Source organism: Hippopotamus amphibius, chromosome X (assembly GCF_030028045.1).
Source record: "Hippopotamus amphibius kiboko isolate mHipAmp2 chromosome X, mHipAmp2.hap2, whole genome shotgun sequence".
Classification (NCBI taxonomy): domain Eukaryota; kingdom Metazoa; phylum Chordata; class Mammalia; order Artiodactyla; family Hippopotamidae; genus Hippopotamus; species Hippopotamus amphibius.
In genome coordinates, this window is record NC_080203.1 from 115,130,286 (window position 1) to 115,157,736 (window position 27,451).

At 38.5% G+C, this 27,451-nt stretch overlaps 1 protein-coding gene across 5 annotated transcripts in view; it reads right to left on the bottom strand.

Annotated features, from left to right (window-relative positions):
• POLA1 (DNA polymerase alpha 1, catalytic subunit) overlaps positions 1-27,451 on the bottom strand; it is a 288,927-nt gene that overhangs the window by 164,531 nt on the left and 96,945 nt on the right. For all 5 annotated transcript variants that reach the window (XM_057718415.1, XM_057718416.1, XM_057718413.1 and 2 more), the window contains 5 exons: positions 14,359-14,391; positions 13,486-13,578; positions 12,068-12,273; positions 10,104-10,236; positions 3,703-3,834 (listed from right to left, as the gene is read on the bottom strand). In XM_057718415.1, coding sequence (XP_057574398.1) covers positions 3,703-3,834; positions 10,104-10,236; positions 12,068-12,273; positions 13,486-13,578; positions 14,359-14,391 — 597 coding nt within the window. The remainder of the gene's footprint in view (positions 1-3,702; positions 3,835-10,103; positions 10,237-12,067; positions 12,274-13,485; positions 13,579-14,358; positions 14,392-27,451) is intronic.

The window sequence follows — 27,451 nt, forward strand, 5'->3', positions numbered from 1 at the left end:
AAAAGTAAGAAAGTGTCCTTCGTGAGTAGAGGGCTCTAGAAGCAAAATATCTGGCCACTGGAATGAAGGGCATGCCATTTTGCGCTGCTTACGGCGCTCTTCCTCAAAGAAAGAAAGAAGGGTCAGAGAGCCGCTTTTCAAGGGCTTCCTCTTTACTGTCTAAAAATAAAAGTGGTCAACTCTATATAATTGGTCCATATACAGTCCTGTGGGTGATGTCACCATCATCTGTGAATCAAAAAGGCATCACTCTACTGGACCAACATCCAACAACTCACTCCACTGTTCCTCTTATCTGCAACAACAGAATTTAATATTCAGACTCATAAATTTTAACTCTTCACAGTGCTCAGCTGCTCTGCAAAAGTGATTATAATGTGAATCCTATTCTTTCATTCTTGCTACAATCCGTCCCCTCTCAGCTCAGCGCCCAGCACAAAGCAGAGGCAGCTTTCTGTACCGTTGTCTTACCACAAACTGGAGGCAGTGGCCTTTCTCTGGCTAGGCTCCTGATGGAAACAAACTGGGACATTTATCAACTAGGTTCTACTTATGCTAAGATATAATGAAGTAACTAGAAAGGAAGCAAACCTCAGATTAAAAGACTTGCTTATAATTATTTTTCGGGAGTTCACAATATAGCAAAATAAGTTAGGTAGAATTAATCAACTTTAATTGTTGCCTTTTTAGAAGTTTGAATTGTTAGATGAGGGTAAGGTGACAGCCAATGACAAAAAGAATGTGAAAAATCCTTGGGCAGTGTCTTTATGCACTACAACTGTATTTAGACTGCCTTTTAACAAACATGAAATCTGATCGATTTATAGAATTGTAATATTTTAAACAAAAACTGGTCTGTCCTTAAGATTACAGTAATGTTGAATTTAAATTTTTTTTAATAAAGAATAAAAACCAAATTTGTAGAGGCACATTATTATTTTTAAAAAATGGTGCTTGAGTTGCTTTCCAATATATCATTAGATGTTCTCACGGTAAGGCACGTCTACAAAAAAAAAAAAAACAGTTGAAAAAGTTCTAAGCATATTCTCAGTTGAAAAAGTTTTTAAGTATCCACACAAAAGACTAGTTTTAACAGTGACCCAAACATATTTCTTATTGTATTCAAAAAATTTGAGCTCAAACATGACTAAATTCAAAAGAATTGGTAAGATGACAGATTTTCCTCTATTATGATGGAAAAACATTTAGACAGAAGATATATCCCTCAAAGACCTAATTCTCAAACCTAGCAAGTATATGCAAAAACACGTGGTATATGCAGAAAAAAAATGCTCCATGGTATATGCAGAAACACATGGCACACAGCTTTAAAAGCAGACTGAAAAGCAATGTTGGTCTCCCTTGAATTGCCCATGTAGTAATTTGTGAACTCCACAAAGTACATACTTTACAGAGACAACCAGATACAGTCCATTCATTCAAAATTATGCAGTCATCTTTAGTAGGAAACCAATGGAAAAAAGTTTTCACAGATGACAAGTGGGCCCCTTAAAACAATCATGTTAAAGGCATGCCTTATGAAAATTATGTCCAATGAAAGTTAAATAATTAAGGATTTAAAAGTTAACCAACAAGTGGAAGTTGATTTAAGATCACAGAAAATAATTCACACAGGTTTAATAAGACTACAAACTAAAATATAAATTACATACACAAACATTACTCTCTGAACTCATCTGAATTTATAGTCTGAATAAGTTATCAGTTGAGTACTATATTCAAAATGTAAATTTTAAACAAAAGAGAACCTTGTTTAGGAGATAGGCTATTCTCGGAGGGCACCTTTGCTTACAGCAGTAAAGAGTTCTCTTAAAAATGTGTCATCATACATTTTCAGAACATACTCTAAAAATATAGTTGTGCTAGGAAAGAGAAAGTATAATCCTAGTGCTTAAAAGCAAAAGAGGTAGGCAGCTCTGGTTAGCAAACATGCTGAAAGTAGACATGCCCCACTGCTAGGGGACAAAGGCAAATTAAAGTTCTACAACTAATTGGGATACAGTGAGAAGAATGAATCAATAAATGAAACATGAACCGTTCTTTTAACAAGCAAATAAGTTAAGACCCAGCACCAGTCAAATGGGAACAGGCTTGAAAATATATTCAATTGGATTTAGCATCAGCATTTTGAGCTATTCTTATATCAGTAAGACCCAAGGAGAAGACATCATAAGACCTAGTATTTAGACATCAAGGAATATAAGCTTGATTTTTGAAATACATTGACCACATGACCATACATCTCCATTCCAGGTTTAGCCAAAACATAATTGTGGCTTGATTTCATTTTTGGATGTTATTTCACAAAACCTATATAATTTTTCAAAGTTGTATGTTGCCATCTGCTCCTGTCATTAATAATCTTAAGAGCTCTTCCATGTATGTGAAGACATAAGAGAAAAAAAAACTAGCCTATTTACCAAAATCTTTATTTGCATAATATGAAAATTGTTTTTTTGAGATGAGACTTGTCAGAGGCAATATGTAAAGCACATTAAGGGCTTGAGCGAGTCAGACATTTATGGAAATATTTTCCTGCAGGAATTGGCTTTCTGTAACAGTTCTTAATCAAGGGTAACCCTAGGAGGGAGACAGAGTCAAGTGCTGATTCCTGTCCATGTACTTAAATCATTTGTTATGTACATCATCTACAGTACCAAGCAGATATTAGCAGACGACTTCTACATTTTGAAAAGGCTCTCTGATTTAAAAGCACATTGACTGTAGTTTGACAAAGATCAATCATATTTCAGTGAAGTTTTTTTTTACTGTGATAACAAAATGCAATAATTAATTAATTAAAAAGAAAGTCTTACTGAGATGAATTATGCCTTTTGGTAAACAGACCACAACCACAGTAACTATGAAGAATTTGGATAGAGACTGACTCTTTTTTTTTTTTTTTTAAGCAGGGAGAAGAGATGATACCCCTCCTCCTTTGTTCCAATTGGAGTTAAGTGCTTTCAAAAAGAAAACCCCACCCCACCCCCCCGCCAAAACCCTCTTCTCTTCTACCCTTTCTCCCCATCCCTAACTGTTAGAGGCATGCTACTCTCAAAAGAAACTGGTTAGTGGTTTAAAACTGTTCCAGAAGGCCTAGAGGTTCCTTAGAGGTGCCTCATGGAACAGGGAGAAGGCAAGAGGTAGGCTCTAGGCCCCCCTCCACTAAAAAGAAGACCTGGTTAGATCATCTGTGTTTTCTTCATAAGGTATGTTTTTAGGATGTCTCACCTTTCTCCATATAACCATGCATTTCATATTTTTTTTCAAGTAATTATGTGAACAGGCTAATGAAAAATGCATTTACTCTCTTATTCTACCAATATTCAGAATGGAAACTGCTGCAAAAGGAATGATAAAGGACTACTGCTGGATATATGAGCAAACTGGTATACATTTTCATTCAAGTTAATTTCAGATTGAAACAGCAGCTGTTACATACCTGTCTCACCAAAGTAATTTCATTCAACCAAAACAATGGTCTTAAATGTTTTATAAAAATTTTAATAAAATGTCATACCCCTGACTAATGTTTTTAAATGCTGTAAAAACCAAGCAAGACTAAACCCTCTCTTTATAGCATCAATTATTTGGAAGAGTACTAAATAAGACACTGTGGAGACCTGGATTTTACTATGGGCTCGGAACTGTTATAGGTCTTATTCATTATGACAGTTTTACCTGACAGATGACATACGACACAGTATCTCCAGCTTTCACTTTTCTGCCTCCTTGAGAATTTATCCAGAGGGCAACATGTACATGAGGTAGGCTTTTTTTATCAGGGTAATCCTGGGGATCCTTTGTCAACGCCTAAAAGAGAGAAAGAGGGAACAAAAAGCCCCAAACTTTAAAATAAAACCTTTCTCACACAGATATACACTAAACACATCTTTGCTAGAATCACACCAGCCACATAAACATAAAAATGACAGAAGCTGTATGGAGAAAACACTGACACAGGATCTTCAGACATTCCATCCTCAAGGCTCCTCTGTCCTTCATTTAGTAACTTATATAACCAGATATAACAAAAAAGAAATATGAGTTTCTGGGCCATGTCACAGAATACTTGGATATAAAAATTAAGACTATGAATTCAGTCGTCTATGCAGCCTTAGAGTTTCTCCGAATGTGTGCAATTCTCTCACTGAATTAACTGATTAGTTAAGACTGATGGATAACGGTTACTCTGACTTAATGATCTGTTTTTCGAAGGCTTCTTAAGCCTAAATAAATCCCAAAGGCACCAGAAATCACTGGATTTACTCACACTGTCAACTTAAGCTCTGCAAAGGCAGAGTAAGTGAGTTTGTAATAGAAAGTAAGCCCCACGAGAGCAGGAACACATCAGCCTTGCCCACAGCTGCATTCACAGGGCTCAGAACAATTCTTGGCATGTAGTAGCAGCCAAATGTTTGCAGAAGAAATTATTTCGCTCACTTTGCAATAATTCACTAAGTTCAAGCAGTGTAAAGTACTGCTAGATGAGTAAGACAGTCACTGGTCCTAAGTTATCTGCCATTAGTAGACGACTACCTCATTCTGCAAAAAAACTCTCTAAAATAAGTTATATGTGCCCGAAGGCAGTGGTGAACTAAGTGTTATGGAGAGTTTAGAGAGGCAAAGATTGCTACCATCTGAGAGTGGAAATCACGGAAGTAAAAAACAAACTGCCACATGAATAAAAAAACAGATTTTCAGATGACAGGGGCAAGAACATTCAAGCAGAGAGAAAAAGCAAAAGTTAAAAGCAAGAGGTGAGAAAAAAATACAGTCTATTGAACTGGAACTCAATATGCACAAAGGGCAGGGGTGGGTTCCAAAAGACAAGAGGAAGGATAGGGAATAGGGTGCTGAGTATCTAGATCACCTATGTGTGGTCAGGGGGTGGAGAAGTCAAAGTTACTTTCCTAAAATACTATTTGCACTGGTAATGCAGAAGCAATGGTCACTAGAGGTGCTGATGCCTTAGAAACATGAACCTGGGCAGCAGCAGCACATTGTACTAAGACTCATTGTACTCGTCACCACCTTACACTCATAGTTTTTTGTTTTTTTTTTTTAAAGTTCTTGACCCTTGAGTACAAAGCTAATATTTTGTGTGACAAAATGGGAAGTATGCACAAGGCACTTGAGTATACTCCTTCCTGTATACACAAGAACGAAGGTTGCTCGAGGAAATGCATTTGTGCAACTGAGTTGCAAGCTAAACTAGCTGCCTTTCTCAACACAATTTTTACTTGAAAGAATGGCAGGCCGACTACTGTTATCCTAACTTGAGTATCTGGCAGACAATCACTCAAAAAGAACCAAGTGAGCCTGCCACTTCAAGGAAAACACCTGACTGTATATATTACCTATGAAAATACTGAAGCTATCAGGCACAAATTAGAATTTTGGAAAATGTGTTTCAATTCCTGTGAGCTTGACTTAAAGACTTTTCTGATAAATAGGAATGTTTTAAAATGGGGGTTTTGATAATGTCAATAAAATGTACAGTATTGTCCTATACTTCAACCAATACCACCATCACAACAGGTGGACGCACAAGCAGATAGGAGAACCCAGATGTCTTCTGCTAGACATTAATGAGAATTGCAAAATTGCAAAAAGACACAATTCCTCTCTAATTCTTCTTTGTTTTGAAATATATATTTTTCATTAAAAAATTTATTTCTGTAATCATATAATGGGTTTACTGATATTTCTAAATAAGCTAATAAATGCTTTTAAAACTTCTCAACTTTAATTTCTAATAGTAAATATCAACGTAGGCTACATAAACAAAAGCTCTTACAGTCCTCAACTATTTTAAGAGTGTGAAAATGTCCTGAGACCAGGAAATTTGAGAACTACTGTAGTAGAATAAAGCAGGTTCTCAAACACGGCTGCACATCCCCCGTTATGTACACTTTCTAAATCATACACTCAGTGTAGGAGAGTGCCTAGATGACTCTCCAAGTATTTGAATCTCCTCAAACCTGCATTATGCAAAGTCTTGGTTGACTTGGACGGGTAATACTGCATAGAAATCTTAATCCATATAACTCTACTTAAGAAAACCGTTTTCTTCAATTGACTATACTTCAGTGCAATGTTAAGAAATTCTGAAATTCATCTGACATACTTTCCAATTATTAGATTGGGGCTGTTTGGGGATTTTACAACCTAGTTTCAGAGGGTTTGATTTTTCTAAAAACTGCTTCCTGGTGGTTTAGGCTCAAGTTAGCCAGGGCTATACAAATCAGCTGTGAAGTATTTTGTATTACTTTGTGAAATATATTTAAGCTAAGATTGCAGCAGTTCAGAAAAATCACATACAGTGTTTTTTAGTTGCTTCTGGCAACAAGGGTTAAATCTCCACAAAGGTAAACCTCACAACTTCACCCCTCCACCCTAGGCTAACCTCCCATTTTCAAGCCATACCAATACCACAAAATCAATCAATCTAACCTACTCTATCTGTATCTTATCGTAAAGCCATCCACAACCAGTCACATAAACGTATTCTTCAATTCCATTCTCCTTTGAAAGTGATAAAATATAAAAACTGATTTACTCACAAGTTGTAAACTGTACAGGTATTCAGACAAATGTTAATCAAGACAGTCACTCTTCAGGCAAGAGCGGAGATACAGAAGTAGAGAATGGACTTGAGGACACGGGGCTGGGGTGAGGGGCGAAGGGGAAGTTGGGACGAGGTGACAGAGTAGCATAGACATATTTACACTACCAGCTGTAAAATAGATAGCTAGTGGGAAGTTGCTGTATAACAAAAGGAGATCACCTTCATGGGAGATGCCTCGGAGGGCCAGGACGGGGAGGGTGGGGGAGAGTCGCGGGAGGGAGGGGATATGGGGATATGTGTGTAGATGCAGCTGATTCACTTTGGTGTACCTCAGAGATGGGTACAAGAGTGTAAAGCAAATATATTGCAATAAAGAGTTTTAAAAAAAACAAAAAAAAACAAAAAAACAAACAAACAAAAAAGACAGTCACTCTTGGGACTTCCCTGGTGGCTCAGTGGTTAAGAATCCGCCTGCCAATGCAGAGGACACGGGTTCGAGCCCTGGTCTGGGAATATCCCACAAGCCGCGGAGCAACTAAGCCCATGTGCCACAACTACTGAGCCCATGTGCTGCAACTACTGAAGCCTGCTCGCCTAGAGCCCGTGCACCACAAGATAAGACACCACAATGAGAAGCCTGCGCATCGCAATGAAGACCCAACATGGCCAACAAATAAATAAATTTTAAAAAGAAAGGACAGTCACTCTTGACATATAAAATGCTTAATGTAAACAGACACAGGAATAACTATGATATAGACAGTCCTTTCATCAGAACTGACTGTATTTTCATCGACATTGCAGAAATTCTTCTTTATTTAAAAAAGTATAAGAGCATGGGACAGTAAATATCTTTGCTAGACCATTATCATCTTGAAAATACCAACCAGGTTTTGCTTATTCTACTCTATATCCCAGAATCTAGCACTGTGCACATAAGAGGTACTCCATGTTTGATGAATAAATGATTAAACAAGCAAAGGAATTCTGTTAATGCTCACTGAATAACTATTATTTGCCAGCTACTATGCCAAGTGAAATGGAGAATATCAAGACACTAAATCAGTTTCAGCTCTGCCACAGAAAAATGTATGCACAGCCCGAATCACACTAAGTATTCACTAGTATTGTTAGTAACAATATGTCACTTTAAGTTGATAATTATTGAACCAGAGTGATGGATACATGGGGGTTCATGATGTTCTTCTCTACTTTTGTATAAGTTTTAAATTTTCAATAATAAAAACTTAAAAATAGAAAGACTGCAGAATGTTCCTGAGAATTCAGAGATGGCCAATGTGAATATGGGGCTAAGGTTTCTCTGCACACTAGTAACACTGTGTCATCACCAACAGGAGAAGGTGATGGCCTGGGCCCACTACCTTAGAGGACACATGCTCAGTGTCCTTTTGCCGATAACATGGTCATGTTTGGACTCAGCCTTCCAAATTCATGCCTGGAACCCTGTGCAACAGGACTCATTTCTAAGAAGGTAGACAGTGTCAGGGATACAATCTGCAGAATTGATGCAAAAACTGAGGGACTTCCCTGGTGGTGCAGTGGTTAAGAATCCGCCTGCCAATGCAGGGAACACAGGTTCGAGCCCTGCTTCAGGAAGATCCCACATGCTGCAGAGCAACTAAGCCCGTGAGCCACAACTATTGAGCCTGTGTGCCGCAACTACTGAAGCCTGTGTGCCTGGAGCCCATGCTCTGCAAAAAGAGAAGCCACCGCAATAAGGAGCCCGAGCACCACAATGACGAGTAGCCCCTGGTCACCACAACTAGAGAAAGCCCGTGTGCAGCAGCAAAGACCTAATGCAGCCAATTAATTAATTTTTAAAAACTGATCAAAGCAAGACCGAAACAGTAACTCTTACTCATGCAAATTTTTGAGAAAGAGACAAAACAAAATCTGAAAGGAAACCACTTTCCAATGTTCCAAGTGATTCCATGCCAACAGGCATGTACTGCATCACGTAAACTGAAGAGCTAGTGCTAAGGAACATGTCCTCTTATATTATTCATTTCTAATTTTTTGTACTTCATAAAAAGTACAATGTCTTCTTTTGTGACGTTAAAGCCGTCACAGTTAAGGGGCAGGAAACAAATGACTTACTTATAAATATAAATCATAAGGATATGCATAGAAAATATTCACTCTCTAGGAATCAAAGAAATGCAAATGAAATCCAATGGTAAAATAGTGTTTCATATCCATTTATGGTAGCAACTGTTTTACTTAAATATCACCAATGATATTATCACTTGTATGGCAGAAGCAAATCTGTGGTGAAATTGGCACACACGTTTTGTTATTACCGATTAGTAGCACTCTTTTACAAAACAATTTGACAAGAGCCAGATACTCAAATTTTTGACTCATTTTACTTCAAGGAACCTAAACTAAGAAAGTAATTCATCCAAAAGCAAAAAGGCAAATGAACAAAGATGTTCAATACAGTTATTTACAATAGCAAAAAAAAATAATGTAATAAGCAAAATTTTTAATTAAAGATGTACCAGTGAAATACAAGATTATTAACATAATGATTTTTAAGCTTAATACAGAAATGTGGGAAAATCTGTTTATGTTAAGTGAAAACAATCTCACAATAATATACACTGTAACTGCTACCATGGAAAACTGTTTTAACGAGTAAAGAAATGTGCAAAAATGACTAGTGTTACTTTAGCATAGGGGTATTAAGAATGAGTTTTAATTCTAAAACTTCTTAATGCCATCATTAGATTCTTTTTCATTAAAATTCTTTTTAGTATGAGTTTTAACAAAATTTATCACAAAATGGGTAAAATGGTATTTGCAAAATTATGTTCTGAGTATGTAAGGATACTGTGTTTAGACAGAAAAAGAGAGAAATCTGTAATCTAACATCTTGTATTACACAGCACTTTGGGAAACCAAGATTTTCTTTTTCAAATTAGGTAAGAAAAAATACTCCCTATTTTCAACAACTAAGACTACCCATAAAGTGAAACTTAAATAGTATAAAAAAAACAAACAGCACAGGTGCTTTGAATATTCAGAAAGTGCTAGCACCACCTTAACTCTAAATAACAACATCCAAAACCGCCTTCTGATTATACTACCTCTAAGGATCACCTTCTGTAAAGTGACACAAGCACATGCTCTCTGTCTAAGCTTACAGGCCTGCCCCCTGAACAACTGTAACTTAGGAGGACTGTGAAGAGGTTATACTCTCGAGTGCCTGAAACATCAGCTATGTGACTCCACAAAATCTCTGGACATGAGGCTTCTGCGACTTAAGTGAGGAACAGAGAGAAAAGGCCCCACGGAAGACAGGGGAGTGCCAGTGGCTGGGCGAGGCAGAGTGGTATGCTAATGCACAGTCTGTGAGATAGTTGTTAAGCAGCTTTCATCACCAGCTAGAATTTATTTCAATTGCAAGGATGAGGTGGTTCTTCAACTATCTGAAGGAGGAGAAAAACACATGGCAGCAGCTGGGCTCAGCAATAAATGCTACATTTACCTTGTTAATTTCAAACAGGCTCACTGGGACACTGCCATTTAGCACATTTTCTCCAATTTCTATTAACCTCTTCTGAATGTTTTCCACTATAGTGTCCCGGCTTTGATCCGAAAGAATCTGGCCGATGACAAAGCTGCAAAAGAAAGAGAGAGGGATTGATTTTTTAATATCACACTTTATTAATAAAGGAGAAAAAGGAAGATAAATGCCATTAGACTAACATGTGGACAAGAGCCATACTAAAAGCTAACATGAGGGTTTAATGTCCAAAGCCTGTCACTATTTGTTTTTTTAACATTAACTCTACCAAAGGTTTACCAATCTTGGAATGTCAGGTTTGCCCTTAAACACACAGACCTCTCTTCTTTTTTTAATGCAGCAGCTAATGCACCGCATTTTGTGTGTGGAGGGAGAGCATTATGTGTTCTATCATGTTTTTATGCAATTACGAAATTCACAAGCAGTTATATCCTACTCTTAGGAAAAATTTGAGAAGACAAATATTTCACTTTCCTCATAAGGCACCAACAAATTCTGATTTTATCTCTGCCCAAGATGACCACAAGCTAGGAAAGTAGGAATATAAAGTTCTTTATGCAAATTTTTCAAAACTCAGATTCCAAACTTTTCTTTCTTCAACTTTATTATATTTCTCAGTGTTCTCCAACCGTATTGCTATGCCTCAAAAACTTCATGTTGTTCTATCAGATCCAAAAAAAAAAAAAAAAAGAAAAGAAAAGAAAAAAAGAAAAGGAGTAAGGAAGCCAATATTTTATCCATTTCTGAGAAAATGCAGAGCGAGGGTTTGACAGCTGCATTATAATTTGTCAGAAAAAGAACCCTGACAAAAACATTTGTATAGCTTTAATTACTAATACATTTCTAACTCAGAGAAATTTACTTCTATTATGATGCATCTTTTCTTAGAAAACACAAAGCTGAAGAGAACACTCTAATCGACAGTCTATACAAAGCAGTTTCATCTTTGGGTACATTTGGGGGCAATGAAGCATTTCAAACTATATTTCATAAAAGGCTAACAGGGACCCGTACTCTGATGATCAACTTTGCCTAATCAAGAGTAGTTTTGCAGAAGCAACAATTGCTCAATCTCCCAACTTGAAAGCAAAAGGAAGACTGGAAAACAAGTAAAAAATGCTGATATTCTGCAATACTAAAATTAATTTAAAATTTCACTTCAAAGAGAAAAGTCTTTATTTTCAGAACTGGTCAGGTTCACAAAACAGGAATTATCTGGAAAGATGATACATAAAGTACCTAAAGATTCATCTTTTTAAAATGGGTGCTTTATAAATTAATGTGACCCTAAAAACAAACAAGTAGGTCTTAATATCACAGTCTTCAGTCTCAGATGTAAAACTAAGGGGCCAGTCATGACATTTGTTATTTCTGAGGTACATGCAATATTTGAGAACTAGCTCTTAAATTAACCTGAGATTAGTATGAATCTTTACACACAAATGACATGGGCAGGAACAAACCCTCCCATGGCCCACTTTGAATCCCAGAATATTTCAAGCCACAAAACGGGGACACCTTAACAATCATGGCCTTAAGGAGGTACTAGGAAGATTCAGGAGCATAACACACAGCACTTTCTAAAAGAAACAGTAAAGCAAAACAAAACAAAAACAAGCCAACATCAATGAAACCAACTCTGTAAGCATCTAAAATGTGAAGGTTTACCCTCACCATGAGTTAAAACTCGTAAGATGCATCTTACAGCAAGCATCTCTTACTGAGCGAGTTTGGCTTTTTCTAAGTTTTAACCCATCTGTAAAATTCCACTCCAAAGCAGTAAGAACTTGTAATACGCAATAGTAACAATAACAAAAAGGAAGTTGTGTCCTTGTGCTTGGCAGAATCACAAGTGTTCTCCACACCATTAATGCTTGAGTTTTTAAAAAACAAACAACAAAAGCAAAAATGAAAGCTGAACTCACTTTCCAGTATCTTTAGCAAGATCACACCAATCTCTTCTAACTATATCTAATCCTTTCACCTCCTGTTTGGTGATGTAATTCCCATCCGATGTTGGCTCAACAACCAGAGCAGCGTACTTCTTTTTCTTCAGCAGTAGCAGAGACTTGAAAATACCATCAATGTCTATTTCAAGCAGTTTGTACAACTTATTCACTTCACTTTTCACCTGTGAAAATTTCAACCATTAATGCTAGCTTCTCAAATATCTAACAGGGAGAAGATGAACATGCTACAAGGTCCCAAGAGTTCATTGAAACAGAACCGTAAGTCACACAAGATTAGAAGGCATTTACTCAGGTTATATAGAACATGATATTATGTTTGGTATGATGTAAGAACTCTCAAGAAGTACAGGGACAAAAACAGATAAAAAGACAGATAATAATATAAATATATCATCCCACTCAACCAAAGGACAGAATTGGCAGGGTCAGCCCCAGAAAATTTATGAAAATTATGAAATAGTCTGTTTTGAATCTAAAAACTAAATGCATAAGTACTTACCTTCAAACTAATGAATTAGAGGTTATATTGTCTAACAACTAGATACATGGCCAGTAAAACTTTGACCATTAAAATAATGTCTAAGATCTCCCTGTGCCTCCCAGAGCACCTTGACTTTAAGCAAATAACTATCTGCTGAACAAATATATGAACAGCCACCTGCTCTTTATTGATAGGGTCACGACACAGACCATCACCTCCAGGGAAAACACACAACTTTTCAAGGTCCAATGAGTACAATATGCCAACCTTGCTCTTAAGTAAAGACTATAGTTCAAATTTCACACATTTTAGGGGGGAAAGGCAGGAAGCTGTTAGCTTTTAAGATGGTACCTTAGTTTTAGTTTATTGGGACAATATCTTAATATGGTAAGTGCTCAAAAAACGCTTGCTAATTGTGAGCTGCAATTAGGAGGCTACGAATGATTACTTTTAAACGTCCCCTTGACTTTTCGAATATATTTTAAGTACTCCTGTAAAAATTATAGATATATGGATATGTATGTAGGTAGGTAGGTATTGATCCATATCTATCACTGTATAAAATGCATTGAATACTACTAGAGACAAATTTCTCCTTATGAATGACAATGTGATAGGTACTAATGTGAGCACATCTTAAACTTACCAAATTTAGACTGTTTTCAAAGCATCCATCACTTAAGGAAAAAGTGATTTTTAAAATTCTGCCCTCAAAACAGACAACTGGAGTAGAGGTTAAGAAATATAACAGAGGATGAAGAATTGAAAGCACTAAGTTTATTATTATTTTCAGAGGACACACATGTACAGAAATCAGAATTTATGCACTTCCATGTTAGAAACAGAATTCACAAAAGCAGGTAAAACAGATAATTTTATAAAATTATCTCACCTTGTTTCCCAATTTAAACACTTCTTCCAGACTGATGCTATTGGTGTTGATCATAATTGAATCTGTATCTCCATAAATAACTTCAAGATTCATCTAATGAAAAGCAAAATTTATAAAAATTAACAACAAAAACACTGTGACCATCACACACCCAGCCAGTGAAATTCAAGATTTTCCATACTACAGAAATTAGAGGTTCCAGATGATTTGCCAAAAGTGTATGTTTCTTCTTACCCATACTGTCAATGCACAATTGAAGACTAGGCCCCAATAAATCAGAAAGGCAAGCACTGCCACATTAAGAAAATCTCCCTAATTTTCTTAAAACAAACAGAGAGTGGAGTGGCAGAGGAAGTATCTCGTTTCAACTGAAATAAAATGTGAGACTGAATAATATAAAGATAAGAAACTAGGAAAGGGGGGTCTATAATTACCCACTGTTCAACATGCTTAGTGGTCATGGCAATTTATGAAGCAGAAACAAAATGGGTTTTTTCAATTCAGGGGCACAAATCCATATTAAATTCTTAACAGTTTCAAACAGTATTTAGTCGAATATGAAGAGTGCCAAAAAAATCAATCATAACAAACAACACTGGAGCACATACAGTATAAAGGCCTAGAAGTAAACTCTAATTAGCACTGTTACTAATTTGCTAGAAACACTCACATATAGGCTTCAAGCAGCGGCTAGATCATATCAGTGTTAGTAAAAGAAAAAGGCTATAATCCATTAGGAGGGATTATAAACGTAAACCAGGCATCCTAAGAAGCCATTTCCAGTCTGTTTGGGTTACAATTTTCCTTGAATACAGAAACGTCACCAGGCATGATATAAAAGAATCACTGTATGATGAAAATGCTCAACATTACCTTCTGCACCATCTCTTTCGTATGCATCAAAATCTAAATGAAATAAAAAAGTCAACATTAATGCATTATAGAATTACAAAAACCTAAATAAACACTGACAGAGATAGGCAACCCAAAGATTTGTCATTTCCATATATTTTAAAGCTCTTGATGGTTTTCTAAGTACAACCCACAAAACAACATCATCAACAAAATCTAAAAATCAGTTTGCCTCTACCCTGACTCTCAGGCAGAGATACGTGAGCAACTTTGCTGTAAAGATCTATGTTAAGATCTATGTAAGCAGATCTGCGTAAAGATCCATCTTTAATAAACATGAATAAAATATCCTTTTATAATATGACAAAGACAAACTATTCTTGCTATTGATATTTAAATAGAACTACATGGCTAAAAACAAAGCTTGACCAAGCATTTCAAAATTGGCAATTCTTACAGTATTCGGGATCTTAAAAAGTTTTAAAAAAAATCTGTAGATCTTCACTATATATCTCTGGAGCTGGTACAGCACCCAGTACAAAGGTGGCGCTCCATAAACATTCAGTGAATAAAGATAAACACTAAAAAAAAAAAAGAGACAAACATATATAGTAGATAATATCTGTAGATAGGTCTGTCCCCAGGCCTATGCGTCTGTAAGACTAGAGGCATACACGTTATAACGTAGCTGGAGATAAAAACAGATATAAGTTATCTTGGACTAGATCAGAAGTAAAACATATTTTACAAATGAAGGCCTCTTCACAGGAGTAATACAACATCCTCAGCACTCAGTATATGTGTGCATGTGTAAAATATATGGGCCAGATGCTGTGCTATGAACACCTCATGCGTTTTTTCATTTTATTCTCTGAGAGGCCCCAAGACAGCCACTATTAACACCCTCATTTGTTAGACCCAAAAACCAAAGAGAAGATAATTAATTTCTCCTAGTAAGTAACAGAGCAAAGATACGAACCCAGGCATTCTGACTCCAGAGTGTGGGGCCTGAGTCACTGCATGCTATTGCCTCTAGACCAGCATCCATCTTTCAAAGCATCAATCTAAACCAGAAGTCACTCTTCCAATGAGCCAGATAGAAGATTTACTTCAAGAGTCTTCCTTGTCAACTAAGAGTCTTCCTTGTCAACTAAGTTCAAACCTCATCGTATTGTTTCTGTCCTTCTCGTCCTTTATATTACAGAGGCCTGTAAATCCTGGCCTTAGAGTATCTTTTACCCTTACGTTCCATTTCCACTGCTCGCCTCCCCTGTAGTACTGTCTCCCAGTGTTGTCTATGAGTTCAGTGTCCTATGTTCTTGGGAAAGGAAGACCTTCCCCTGCCCTGGGGGTGGTGGGTGGTAGTGAACATTGGTCAGGCTAACCAATGATTTCAATAGCGGCTGTACAGTGGACTTACCCGGAGGTCTTTTAAAAACGCCAATACCTGGCCCCAGGAATTTTTTTAAACAGCTCTCAAGATTCTTCTTACACTGCAGGCAGGGTTAAGGACCACCAGACTAAGATAATTATGGTAATTCCATTCTGGGAACATTTTTTAGCTGACAGTTTGTTCCCTCCCCAACTAGACCACAAGCTCCTGGAGGTAAGAGCACATGCTTGTGCTTCACATCTAACAGGCATTCGAAAAACTGTCGGCTAGTTGACTGATAGGTCTCATAGTAATCCCAATCACTTTTCTACTAGACACTAAAATCCAGTTAACTCAAAAAAACATTCACTCTCCTCCACTTCATTTCTTAACATTTAAATTACAGGGAAATGCACTGTGGGAGAATACCTGATAATTCCTTTGGGAAATGGGCAATAATGAGATCAACCCAAGTCAAGTTAATCATAGTGAGGACAAAAGTACTCCTCATGAGTTCTCTTCACCCTCTACCCCTTCCGCGCTGCTAGGCTTGGCTTTCCTCACCACAATGGACAACCCCACACGGTAAGCCTTCCCTGCTAGGTACAACACCTCAGGAGCAATCTGCCAACCTTCAGTCCAGCTCCACATATGCACTAACTGATTTCTTCTGCTCACCTTTTGCACTGTGAACCAAACCTACTACGTCATCCCTGTGTGCACCTCTAACGTGAAGTGGCCACATTCACCTTTCAGATCTATCACCCACCCTCACACTGTCCTGCCAGCAACTCACAACCATTTCCATACACAATCTGAGGGCTGCTACTAAACTGAGTTTCCCTTCAGTGACAGAAACCTCTCGGTGGATGCTTTGCAAAGAAATGATAGAAAACTAAGCAAACTATAAAGACTATATATACTGCAACTGCTTTTTTCACCTAATACTTTAGTGATTATTCCATACCCACACATAAAGAGCTGCCTTATTCTTTTTTAACGACTACATAGTATTCCATTGCATGACTCAAGCATGATTTAACTAGTGCTCTATTAATGAACGTAGGTGGTTCCTGATTCTTACCTTCATAACCACACTTTAACAAACAATCCTTACATACATGTAATTTGCCAATCTGCCAGTAACAAGAGAAACTCCTACAAGAGGGCTTATTGGATCAAATATTGTATGTTTTTAAATTTTTCATAAATATAGCCAAAGAGGTCTCCACAGAGGTTGTGCCAATTTATGACAGCAGTTTTAATCACCATCTTTCCTGTGGGTTACCAAATTCTTAATATCTAGCAGAGGCCCTGGTACATGGTAGCTATGAATGAATATTTGTAGAATGCTGAATGAATAATCCTGAGCAGTGGGCAGTATTAGGAGTCCCATTTTATAGATGAGGAAAACTAGGCTCTAGGATTTTGCCCAAAGTAACAGAGCTAATCAATAGCTTAATCGGGAAGATGGACCTTATGTTTCATTTTCTTTTCACTATGTCTCACTGCCTTGTTAAAAAGCCCATACCACATGAATGTTCTGGAAGCCAACAATCAAAAACTTATACATTACAGATATTTTCCCCATTAAGGAAATGCATTTTTTTTTTCTAAAAAGCCACAGGTATCCTGAAAGGTCTACTGGACACAAGGTACAGTGATTACAAGATAACCGTTCATAAGTTCACTTCAAAGTGACAAGCCTAATATTAAAGCTACCCATTCTGACAGAAAATCACTTTCTAAGTGCCAGCAGCTAGAAAACAGGGCTAGAAAGGCTTGCTAAATTCATTAATAAGGCAGTCTGCAGTTATCTGATTTCACAGCAACACCTGCATATTTATCTACTCATTACCAATTGGATGATGGAATTTTTTCAAGCACATTTCAAAAATCTGCCAACTTCAAGTGTAAAAAAATAAACTTTGTGGTTAATTTTTCCCTTAACAAAGTACAGCTGTTGAGAATAATTGTTCGAGATCTTACCCTGTAATGTCAACTGCAGCAGAACAAAGAGTATTTAATTAGCAAATCTATCCAGTAATTCAACACCTATTATATAAAATGCCTTCGTGATTTTATTCAGGATAATTTGCTAAGAGGGTTATTACTGACATTCAGATGGAATTTAAAATTCCTACGCAAGTCGAGTCATAATAGCAGTAATGATCTCCCCAATCAGGAGATTCGGTGTCACACAAGGCTCTCTTGCAATGCAGCAGCCGATTTCCTGACTTCTTAATTCCTGGGCTCAGCTCAGTGAGAGCCCTTCACGCCGGTATTTCAGTCAGCAATACATCTTTAATGGGACTCTATTAAAATAACTAGAACAAAAATGACTTTTTTTTTGGTTAAAAAGAATGACAGCACTGCCATCATATCAATCATTGCAGGCTTTGCAGAGCAGTGCCGCTGGGGGAAAAAAGGAGGGGGAACCAGGAAAGGAGCGGGGCTGGGGGTGGGGAGAGCAGTAATTAAAACAATACGAAAAGGTGTTGTAACCCCAACCCGAGCCTCTGAAGAGTGGGGAAGGGTGGTGGGGACTAAAAAGGAAGTGGGAAGTGTAGTTCAAAAAATTGCTTCTCAAAGAAAATAATTTGTTGGAGAACACACCCACGATGTGGTTTACTAAGCAGAAAGCATGTCTGTTGCACCAGGGTAAAAAACAGCGGCCACCTAAGACCAACGATGACGGAGGTGTGTGGCTACAGGTTCTCCTAACAAGGCCAGGATAAAGGCGGGGTCTTGATTTTTTGTTGGAACGGAATACTAGTGTCTTGTCATGCATTCATTCAAAGGTTATAAAATGTGTTTAGATGTTATTACAGACCAAAACAGTGCTTATTAATATTAAATGAGAGAGAAAACACCGACTTTCCACAGTTAAAAAAAAATTTGAAGCTCTTACTCCATAAAGCATACATTTATTATAGTAATATCTACCAACAAGAAACCCACTTTGGTATCTGATGCAGAAACTAAACAAAACGGCAATCTTCTAAGTTAAGAAAATGCTGGGTAAGGTCAAATTCGAAACAAATAACACACAAACAGAATGACAAGTGAAATCTCAAATGGCTTTAGGATTCTTCTGTTACTGATGACATAAAATTAGAAATAAACTGGAAAGTTTTTTTAATACATTAGCATAATAGGGGTAGCAAAATGAATGGTTTTGAAAGATGGAGAAGAGAAAAGTAGAAGAAATATAAATATTATGATATTTGGTAATCCAACCATTATCTAAGCTTTTTCCAAGCAAGACTCTGTGTTACTCAGTTCTCCTGCCTCGCAAACATCTTTTATTTCATCTTCATTATACTGGATTGCCTTTTTCTTATTTTCCTATTCTCTGTTATTCTTAGATGTGTGTCTTCTCTCTAAGATAATCAAGGAGCAAGGGCCAAGGATTTAATAAGCACCCTACCTTCTGTCTCCAGCATTCCCGTGACACAGGGCTCCTTACTGCCTTTAAACCTTAGCTTTACCTTCTTTAAAACTGGGATAATACTACCACCTAGTTACCAGAACTAGATGGAAATAAGAAGAACTGTATGCTGAAAACATTCTTTACAAAGATAAAACATTATACAAATATGAATTAAAAAAAAAGTCAGGGGTCTAAAACCTGAGTACTGGTTTAAACTGCCAATTACTAAGTGATTTGCGAACAAGTTGGTTTCCCTCTCTAGGTCTTAGCACCCTCATTTATAAAATTAAGGGATTGGGATTCCTCCCAGGTCTAAAAATCTAGAATCCAAGTTTGACAAGTAGCAATATCTCTTCGTTATATCTGGCTGCTCTGACTTCATACTACATTCATTTCTTTAGTATTATGAAAAGGAGGCACTAATATATCTGACAACAATAACTAGCACTACAAGAATATATTGCCATGTTCTAGGTTGCTTTCGAAGGCTATGTTGTTGTAAAAACCACAAAGCTCTCACAAGTTGTCTGCATACAACTTTATGCACCTCATTTAAGTGGGTGGGCACATTTACAGAACATAAAAACATCTGACACTTGTCTTGAGATCCCCCTGCTCCCCCACCCTGGAAGAATCTGTGCACATCTACATATATAGAGACACCAGTGTTTCTCATCCTCAGCACTACTGACATTTAGGCTGGATAATTCTTTGTCATGGGAGGCTGTCCCTGGCCTCTACCCACCACATGCCAGTAGCAGGCACACACATATGTGTGCACAGACACACACACACTCTCTCTCCAGTCGTGACCAAAACTGTCTCCAGATATTGCCAAATGATTCCTGGGAAGCATAATTGCCCCTGGCTGAGAATAAGTGATATTATACTGATAACTCAACAGTTTCTCTCACCAGGCCCATATTCAGTTGTCTTTCCCACATGTATTCATTCTAAATCCCAACCATCTCCTCCAAACCTTTATCAGCTCCAAACATAAGAAATGGCCCCTCCAACAGCCTTGATGAAAACAAAGGGCTGACTTCCTTTCTAATCCAATGAGCCAAGAAGTCTCAATCCGACTCTATCTTTCCAGTGTGGCACCTCCTGCCAATGTGCTGTCCCTCCTCCAGGCCCTCATCACTCGCCCAGCCTATCTCCAGCATCGCTACCTTTCAAGCCATTCTTCATGTTTGGCCAGCGTTCTTTCTAAAATATACTCTCTGAGATGAAACTCAAACCCCTTAGCTTGACCTGAGACTCACGATCTAGTTGAAGCCCTGCCTTATCTTCTAATGCGTCCCACACGCATCCTTCAATCTAGCCTTCCTGAAATATGTTGAATACACTGAACAAGCCACACTCTTTTCCTGCTTCCATGCTTTTCACATGCTGTTTCCCCAACAGTAGTTAAAAGTGTGGGTTCAGAAGTTAGGCTGTGTAAATTAACACAACATTATAAATCAACTATACCTCAATAAAATTTTTTTAATTAAAAAAAAGTTAGACTGTGTGATGGTTAATTTTATTTGTCAAGTTGGCTAGCCCACAGTACCCAGATATTTAGTCAAACACCAATCTAGAAATTGCTGTGAAGGTATTACTATTATTATTATTTTACAAGAGATTCACATTTAAATCAGTAGACTTTAAGTAAAGCAGAAAACCCACCATAATGTAGGTGGGCCTCACTCAATCAGTTGAAGGCCTTAAAAGAAAAAGACCAAGGGCCCCAGAGGAAGAGGGAACTCTGCTGCAGACTATCTTCGAACCGAAGCTGAAACTCAACTCGTCCTTGTTAAACATCAAGTCATGCCCCATATGTTTGGATTTCCAGCTTGCCGATATGCCCTGCAAATTTCAGATTTGCCAACCCCCACAATCACATAAGCCAGTTCCTTAAAATCAATCAATCCCTCTCTCATACACACACACACACACACACACACACACACACACACACACACACACACACACACACACACACACACACACACACACACCCCTTTTGGTTCTGTTTCTCTGGAGAATTCTGATACAGGCTATCTGAGTTCAGAGCCTGACAGTTCTCTTTATAGGCTGCCTGACCTCAGGCACACAAGATAACCTCTCTAAGCCCCCAATTCCTTGACTGTAAAATGGAAACAGTAACTGCAGTTTCCTTATAACAGGGGTACTGTGAGCATTAGATGTAATAGCATGTGTAAATTATTTTGTACAGTCTCTGATATATAAGTGCTCAATAAGTGTTACGTATTATCATTACCTACTGTCTACTTATTTTACAAGGAACTTCACACCATCAGAAAAGGCTCTCTGGCCTCCCCAATCCAATGATACTAATGAGAATGTCAGTTCACTGTAGCCCCCAAATTATCCTGTGTATACCACAGCATACAATTCTATCAGGAAAGGTAAGATTAAGAAACTATAAGCAAATTATAAGCAGAAATGGCAAATGTCTTTGCCATTAAACCTAATACAATGCCTGGCACGTTTCTTAGGCTCTAGTAAAAGGAGGCAAACCCAAGTGGTCCAGCGTGAGAAGAGCAAAGCCATGGATTGATAAATGAACCTCCACAATAAAGAGGACCCTAAAGCTGGTTACAGAAAGTGGCAATTAAACCCACACACAGCACGCATTTAAATGCTAGCTCTTTCCACGCAAGAAATGAAGAGTGAATCAGTTTTAATCCCACCTTCAAATACAATGCATGTTAGATAAACAAATATTCACTCAAGAGAAATGAATTTCTACCCCAGTGATAAAGGCCCGTTAATTATAAACTTGACTGAAGCAGTGTACCTCTCCTATACAACGCTTGTTTCCAGATAAACAGATTTTGATTTAAATCCTTAATTTACAACCTAACCTTCTGAGAGCTCATGTGTAAGGAATATAAAACACATTGAATAAACAAAGCTTTCTGAAAGGTTTCTCCTCCCCACAGACACATTTAATGATATTTATGAGTATCTTTCAATTACTGCCCTAAAATCTGACAGGGCCCTAATTTTGATCTAAAAACTTAAAAAAAACCCCACAAACTATGGCTTTGAATACATGAAATGAAAAGTGAACTTCTCCTTTGTCTTCTGATTTCTTGACCCAAAATATTTATTCATCTTGTGAGTTTTTTTAAATCCACTTTACATTTTGACTATTAAAAAACTGTTTTCCCCTTTAAAGAAACCTTCCTCTCACAACATTCTTATGCTCTATTTCTCCTCCACTCCAACTTCCAGCTTAGAAACTCACATCTTATATGTTTCACTTGCACTTACATGCATTATTGCCATACGTGGGATCATATCTGACACAGGAGCCTGGAGAGCTTGCAGAGCTGGCTTTAAAGCACACTTGAGCCCAATCTACTCACCGACACAAGAGTTCAAGTACAAGTCTACATTCTTAAATATTAAATTCTCAGGGGGAGAAAAAAAACCATAAGACAACAAGATTGAAACTAGAGCAGGCGATATTACCCTAAGGTCAAGAAATCTGAAAATCCCTGAAACTAAGGAACAATTTGTAAGTGCACCTGTATGCATTTTTCTAGGAAAGGGGTCCATGTATTTCATCAATTTTGAAATTTCAATTCATTTAAGTGTCACTGAAGATGTTCCAATTAGCCATAAAAATAGAGCTTTCCGATTTCTTGGAATTCACATAATGTCCATGAGACTAGAAATACCCCCACCCGAAGGTCTTGCCTCTTCCTTTGGAGGTGGGTATTTTCGGCCCCTTCAGTGTATCTCCCGCACAGAAAAACACAGACATGTCAAAAGGCACCAAGATTTGGTTCCCTGATTGACTCCTCACATAACTCATCTAGGGGGCTAATTAAGACAAAGCCAAACTATGTCCGCACTGTAGTGAACATTGGCACTCAGGCAAGTTTCGCACAACCTGATGAAAATTGACTCAAAGTGTCTTACTTCAGTAATCACTTAGACAGAATGAATTTTACATTAGTGGGATCAAGCATGCACCAGGCCTCAGTGGAAATGAAAAGGGCTTATAGTAATAGGATTTATAAATCCACCCATTAGGTTAATGGCTAAATGATTTACATGTAACTTTCTCCCCCACCCCGCCCTCTCTCACCCTTTAACTCAGTAAAAACTATGCTTGGCATTTTCCACTGCAGTGCCATACACAAAGGAAATAGCCTTTCTATTTTGGGACATTCTAATTTCTAATAATGGCTTGGGTAGCTACCATTAACTCTTTCAAAGCACAAATAATTGACTAATAAAATTAAGTATTCTATAAGGCCTAAAAGTGCTTAATTGATCATAATTGTCTATTTGAGAAGAAGGCGTCGGGCTGACTATGCTCAGATAATGAAGTTAGGCAATTCTGAAGCACTGCAATCAAGATAATACTTACAGCTAAAAAGGACGTTAGCATTTTCCAGAATCTGCAACATTTTCTCTATAACTGAGGTCATGGGAAAATATGACTAGCAAACTTTGAGCTCCCGGCCCCCACAGGTGGCAGATTTCACAGGTTTCCAACTCATCATTACTAAGCACCTGGCCTGAAGCTCAGCCCTGGAAGAGGACCTGATGGTCCGGAGGTCAACCTCAAGTCGGAGAGTGACCAAGGCACTGCTGTCACCATTTTGATAGAAGCATTATTGATTTCCAGAAAGCTCCTTTTTAGGACTGGTGTGTGACAAGACAGTCATGGGACTGTTCTCCACAGGAGGTCAGAGGAAGGAGAGCTTTTTAAGCTCAACACCTGGGGCGGGGGGAATCCCTTGCACAGTCCCAAGGCTAAACACTAAATTCTGTTGTGTAAGGACCATACTTTTCACATGCCCTCCCACAGCAACTCTATTTCTTATAAAATGGTGAGTCATGCCCACCCCCCTTTTATTAAAAGTTCAGAAAACAGATTCTAGGAGCTAGCTATGATTAAAATATGGAGGGCTCCCACTTCAAAGAAAAATCTTTCAGAAAGATGGTCTCGTTTGGGGGAAATGTGATTCCTGTGTTCATCTGTCCAGAGATACATGCATTGCACACATACTCAGGCATGCCTCTAGAATGCCTCTCTACATTTAAGGATCAATCAAATAACGTTTTCCCATTTATCAAACACTTCTTCTCCTGTCCCATCACCCTCTATGCTTTCTCTGGGAAGAACTCAGAAAATTTTGAAAGATAAATACCAAGTTGAAAAAACTTATTTAGGATGGAGGTGCAGAATATGGAGAGAACAAAATATCAATATATGAGCTATACAAGATTTGACTAATCACTGCTAAGAAAAAAAAATCCCCTTTACTTATGAACTTCATTTGCATTTCCACTCTCTAATCTGGCCAAGGCTCAAGAATTTGATACGAATTCTAGGAAGCTCTGTTATTTTCTTTTTGTTTAGAACCTCAAAAAAGAAATAATCATTCACTCATCAACAAGTATTTCCTGAGCTGTTCTCATGTGCTAGGTGGAGGGAACACAAAGGTGAGTGACTCAGACATGATCCCTTCCCTCTAGAATGTGTAATACCTAGTAGAGGAGAGGACCAAACAGGCAACTGAAAAAAATCCATACACATACATAAGAGGGGCCTCTGGGGTGGGAGTTAGAGAAAATTCATGGAAGCAAACTGTAAATAAGGGGAAGGTGATTTATAATGGGATAAGGGGGAAGGGGGAAGAGTGTGACGATCCAAAGGACAGAGGGAAAACTCAATGGTGATTAAAGAAAATTAAGCTTTCAAAAGTTTGTGTGTGTGTGTGTGTGGGGGGGGTAATAGATGTTATCTAATCTTATTGTAGTACTCATTTCACAATATATATGTCTATCAAAATCGTATGTGCACCTAAATTAATATAGTGTTGTATGTTAATTATCTTTCTTAAAAAGTAGATTAGGGCCAGTCTTTGAAACTTGGAAAAGTTAAGGTGTAGATCACAGACGAGTGGTACTGTAAAGGACCGTATGGTAAATTTGTTCGGCTCTGTCGGCCAAGAGGCAAAATTAAAGATACTATGCAGGTACATGTAGGGATGTGTAGAAAATCAAAGCTATGTATTTATATAAGAGAAGGAACCAATTTCCACAAACTTTTGTTGATTAAATTCAAAAATACCACATTATAAAGCAACTATACTTCAATAAAAATTAACTTAAAAAATTCAAAACAAAGTTTTTGTTTTTTGCAACAAGAAGAAAATAAAAAGTATGACTGAGACTAGAATGCTTGGGAAAGTGGGGAGAGGGCAGGAAAGAGGCCCAACTGTGAAGGGCCTCATAAGCCACAGCAAGGACTTTAAACTACGCAGTGACAGAATCAGATTGATAGTTTAAAGAGGCCTCTCTGGCTATATAACTTGTGGAGAATACACGTGGGAGGGTGGGGGCAGGGGCAGCGTCCAGGGAGAAGTAATGAGGCTTGAATAACAGAAGTCGCCGCGCTGGAGAGAGAGAGTCATGGGCATTTAGGAAGTGGAATCTACAAGACTTAACAACTGGCTGGATTTGGGGCATGAGGAAGAGACAGGAGTCAAGGATGACACCCACATTCCCGGCTTAACTGGGGAGGCAGCCACACACTGAGACCGGGAATCTGGGAAGGGGAGCAGGCCAGGGAGCAGAGGCAGAGGGTTTTGGAACTGATGAATATGCTCTGCCTCAGTGGAGACCACAGGGAGGCAGGTGGAAGCAAGATGCTCGATAGAGGGTACATGGGGAGTTTCAGATACAAGAAATCTGATGCTCAACAGAGATGTAATATATGAATAAATCAAAGCAATGTCAGCGTGCGGACAATAACAGAACCCATCAAAACAGATGGCACAGCTCACGATAGGGAGGCAGGAGAAAACGGAGACGAGGCAAGCTGGCACCCCAACCATAGTAATGGTGCTCTGTGGGTCTCCTGATCCTTCATTCCTCCTCCAGCACCTCCCTTTCCCTTCCAGCTATCAGATCTCTGTTCTTTCTGTCACAATTGGCAGGTGTCACACAAACCGGCGGCCACTGGCAAATCTGATGCAGGCTGCCACAGTCAGACAGCGAGGCACCACACGCTGACCTTTAACGAGGACGATCCCAACAGGTGGCTAGAGCCTAATACAAATAATTGTATTAAGCCTCCAAACAAGGTCAAAAGGGGGGAGCACCTTGCCTTTTCGTGAGCAACCAAAACAGCTAGCGGCCACGGCTCAAGAAACGGCAAGCGAAACCTCTGCGGTGGCTCCCCTCCTTGAGGCAGCGATTGGCTCAACGGGAAGAGCAAACAGCAGTCAACTCACTTCACAAGCAAAGAGCCTCCCATCACTCCGGCATAATCATCTTTTCCTGCCTCTCTTCTGCATCTGGGAGCGGGGAGGGCATTCCTGCTTATGTCAAGATTGACACCATTTGTTAGCAGTTCCGGTTCATACTCAGCCAAGAAAAGGAATGATGGGGGAAGGGGTCCCCTGTTTCCAAATAATATTCTCCACACCCTTTGAGACAAAAGTCAGAAGTCATTAAATCAATCGCCTCTGTCACTGATTTGATTTGATAACATCTAACTCATGGACCTTTGACCTCAGAGCGAGCCACTGTTTTGACAGAACAGACAGCTGTGGCTCAGGGGTGGGAGGAGTCTGCGGAACCTCCTGAGAGACAAGTGCCTCATCAGGGTCCAGAAATTCCACCAGGTGGGAAGAAGCCAGCAGCCTGAGACCTGCTGTAGGACCCCATATGCTGAGCTACAGCCTTTCTCTCTGACCTTTACATACAAAAAAAAAAAGAAAGAAAGAAAGAAAAGAAACTTTCTTCTGGAGACAACCTCCTCTCCTCCCACCCTCTTAAACCTTGTGACTGCAGATGGCATGGCTAGGACGAGCCACACACCACTGGCATGTCGGTCCCCAGATAAAGAATCCAAGCAGCAGATCAGATTCCTGTCAGCTGCAAACGAGCCAGCACTTCAGCTGCTTCTCATTCTTTATTTTTAAATGGCAGGATGGGCTCAAGGGCATGGTGGCCTGTCATAGAAAAACAGACTGAAGATTTTAAAAGCCAAAACCAAAACCCTTGACGATGCACAGACTCACCCGAGACTGAAAACTGACCAAGTGCTTTAGAAAAGGGCATATTTACTAACCAGTTCTGAGCGTGTTTCTCTTAGTGACTTGGTGGGAGAAAACGGACCATGGGACAACAAGAAAAAAATCTAACTAAAGATCAGTTCTTAGTCAATGGGACTAAGATTAACTCTCCTGCTACTAATTTGGAAAACACTTTTTTTTCCAGAATTCTGAGTCCAGAGTATTAAAATATTGGGATGTGCTACCAATGAC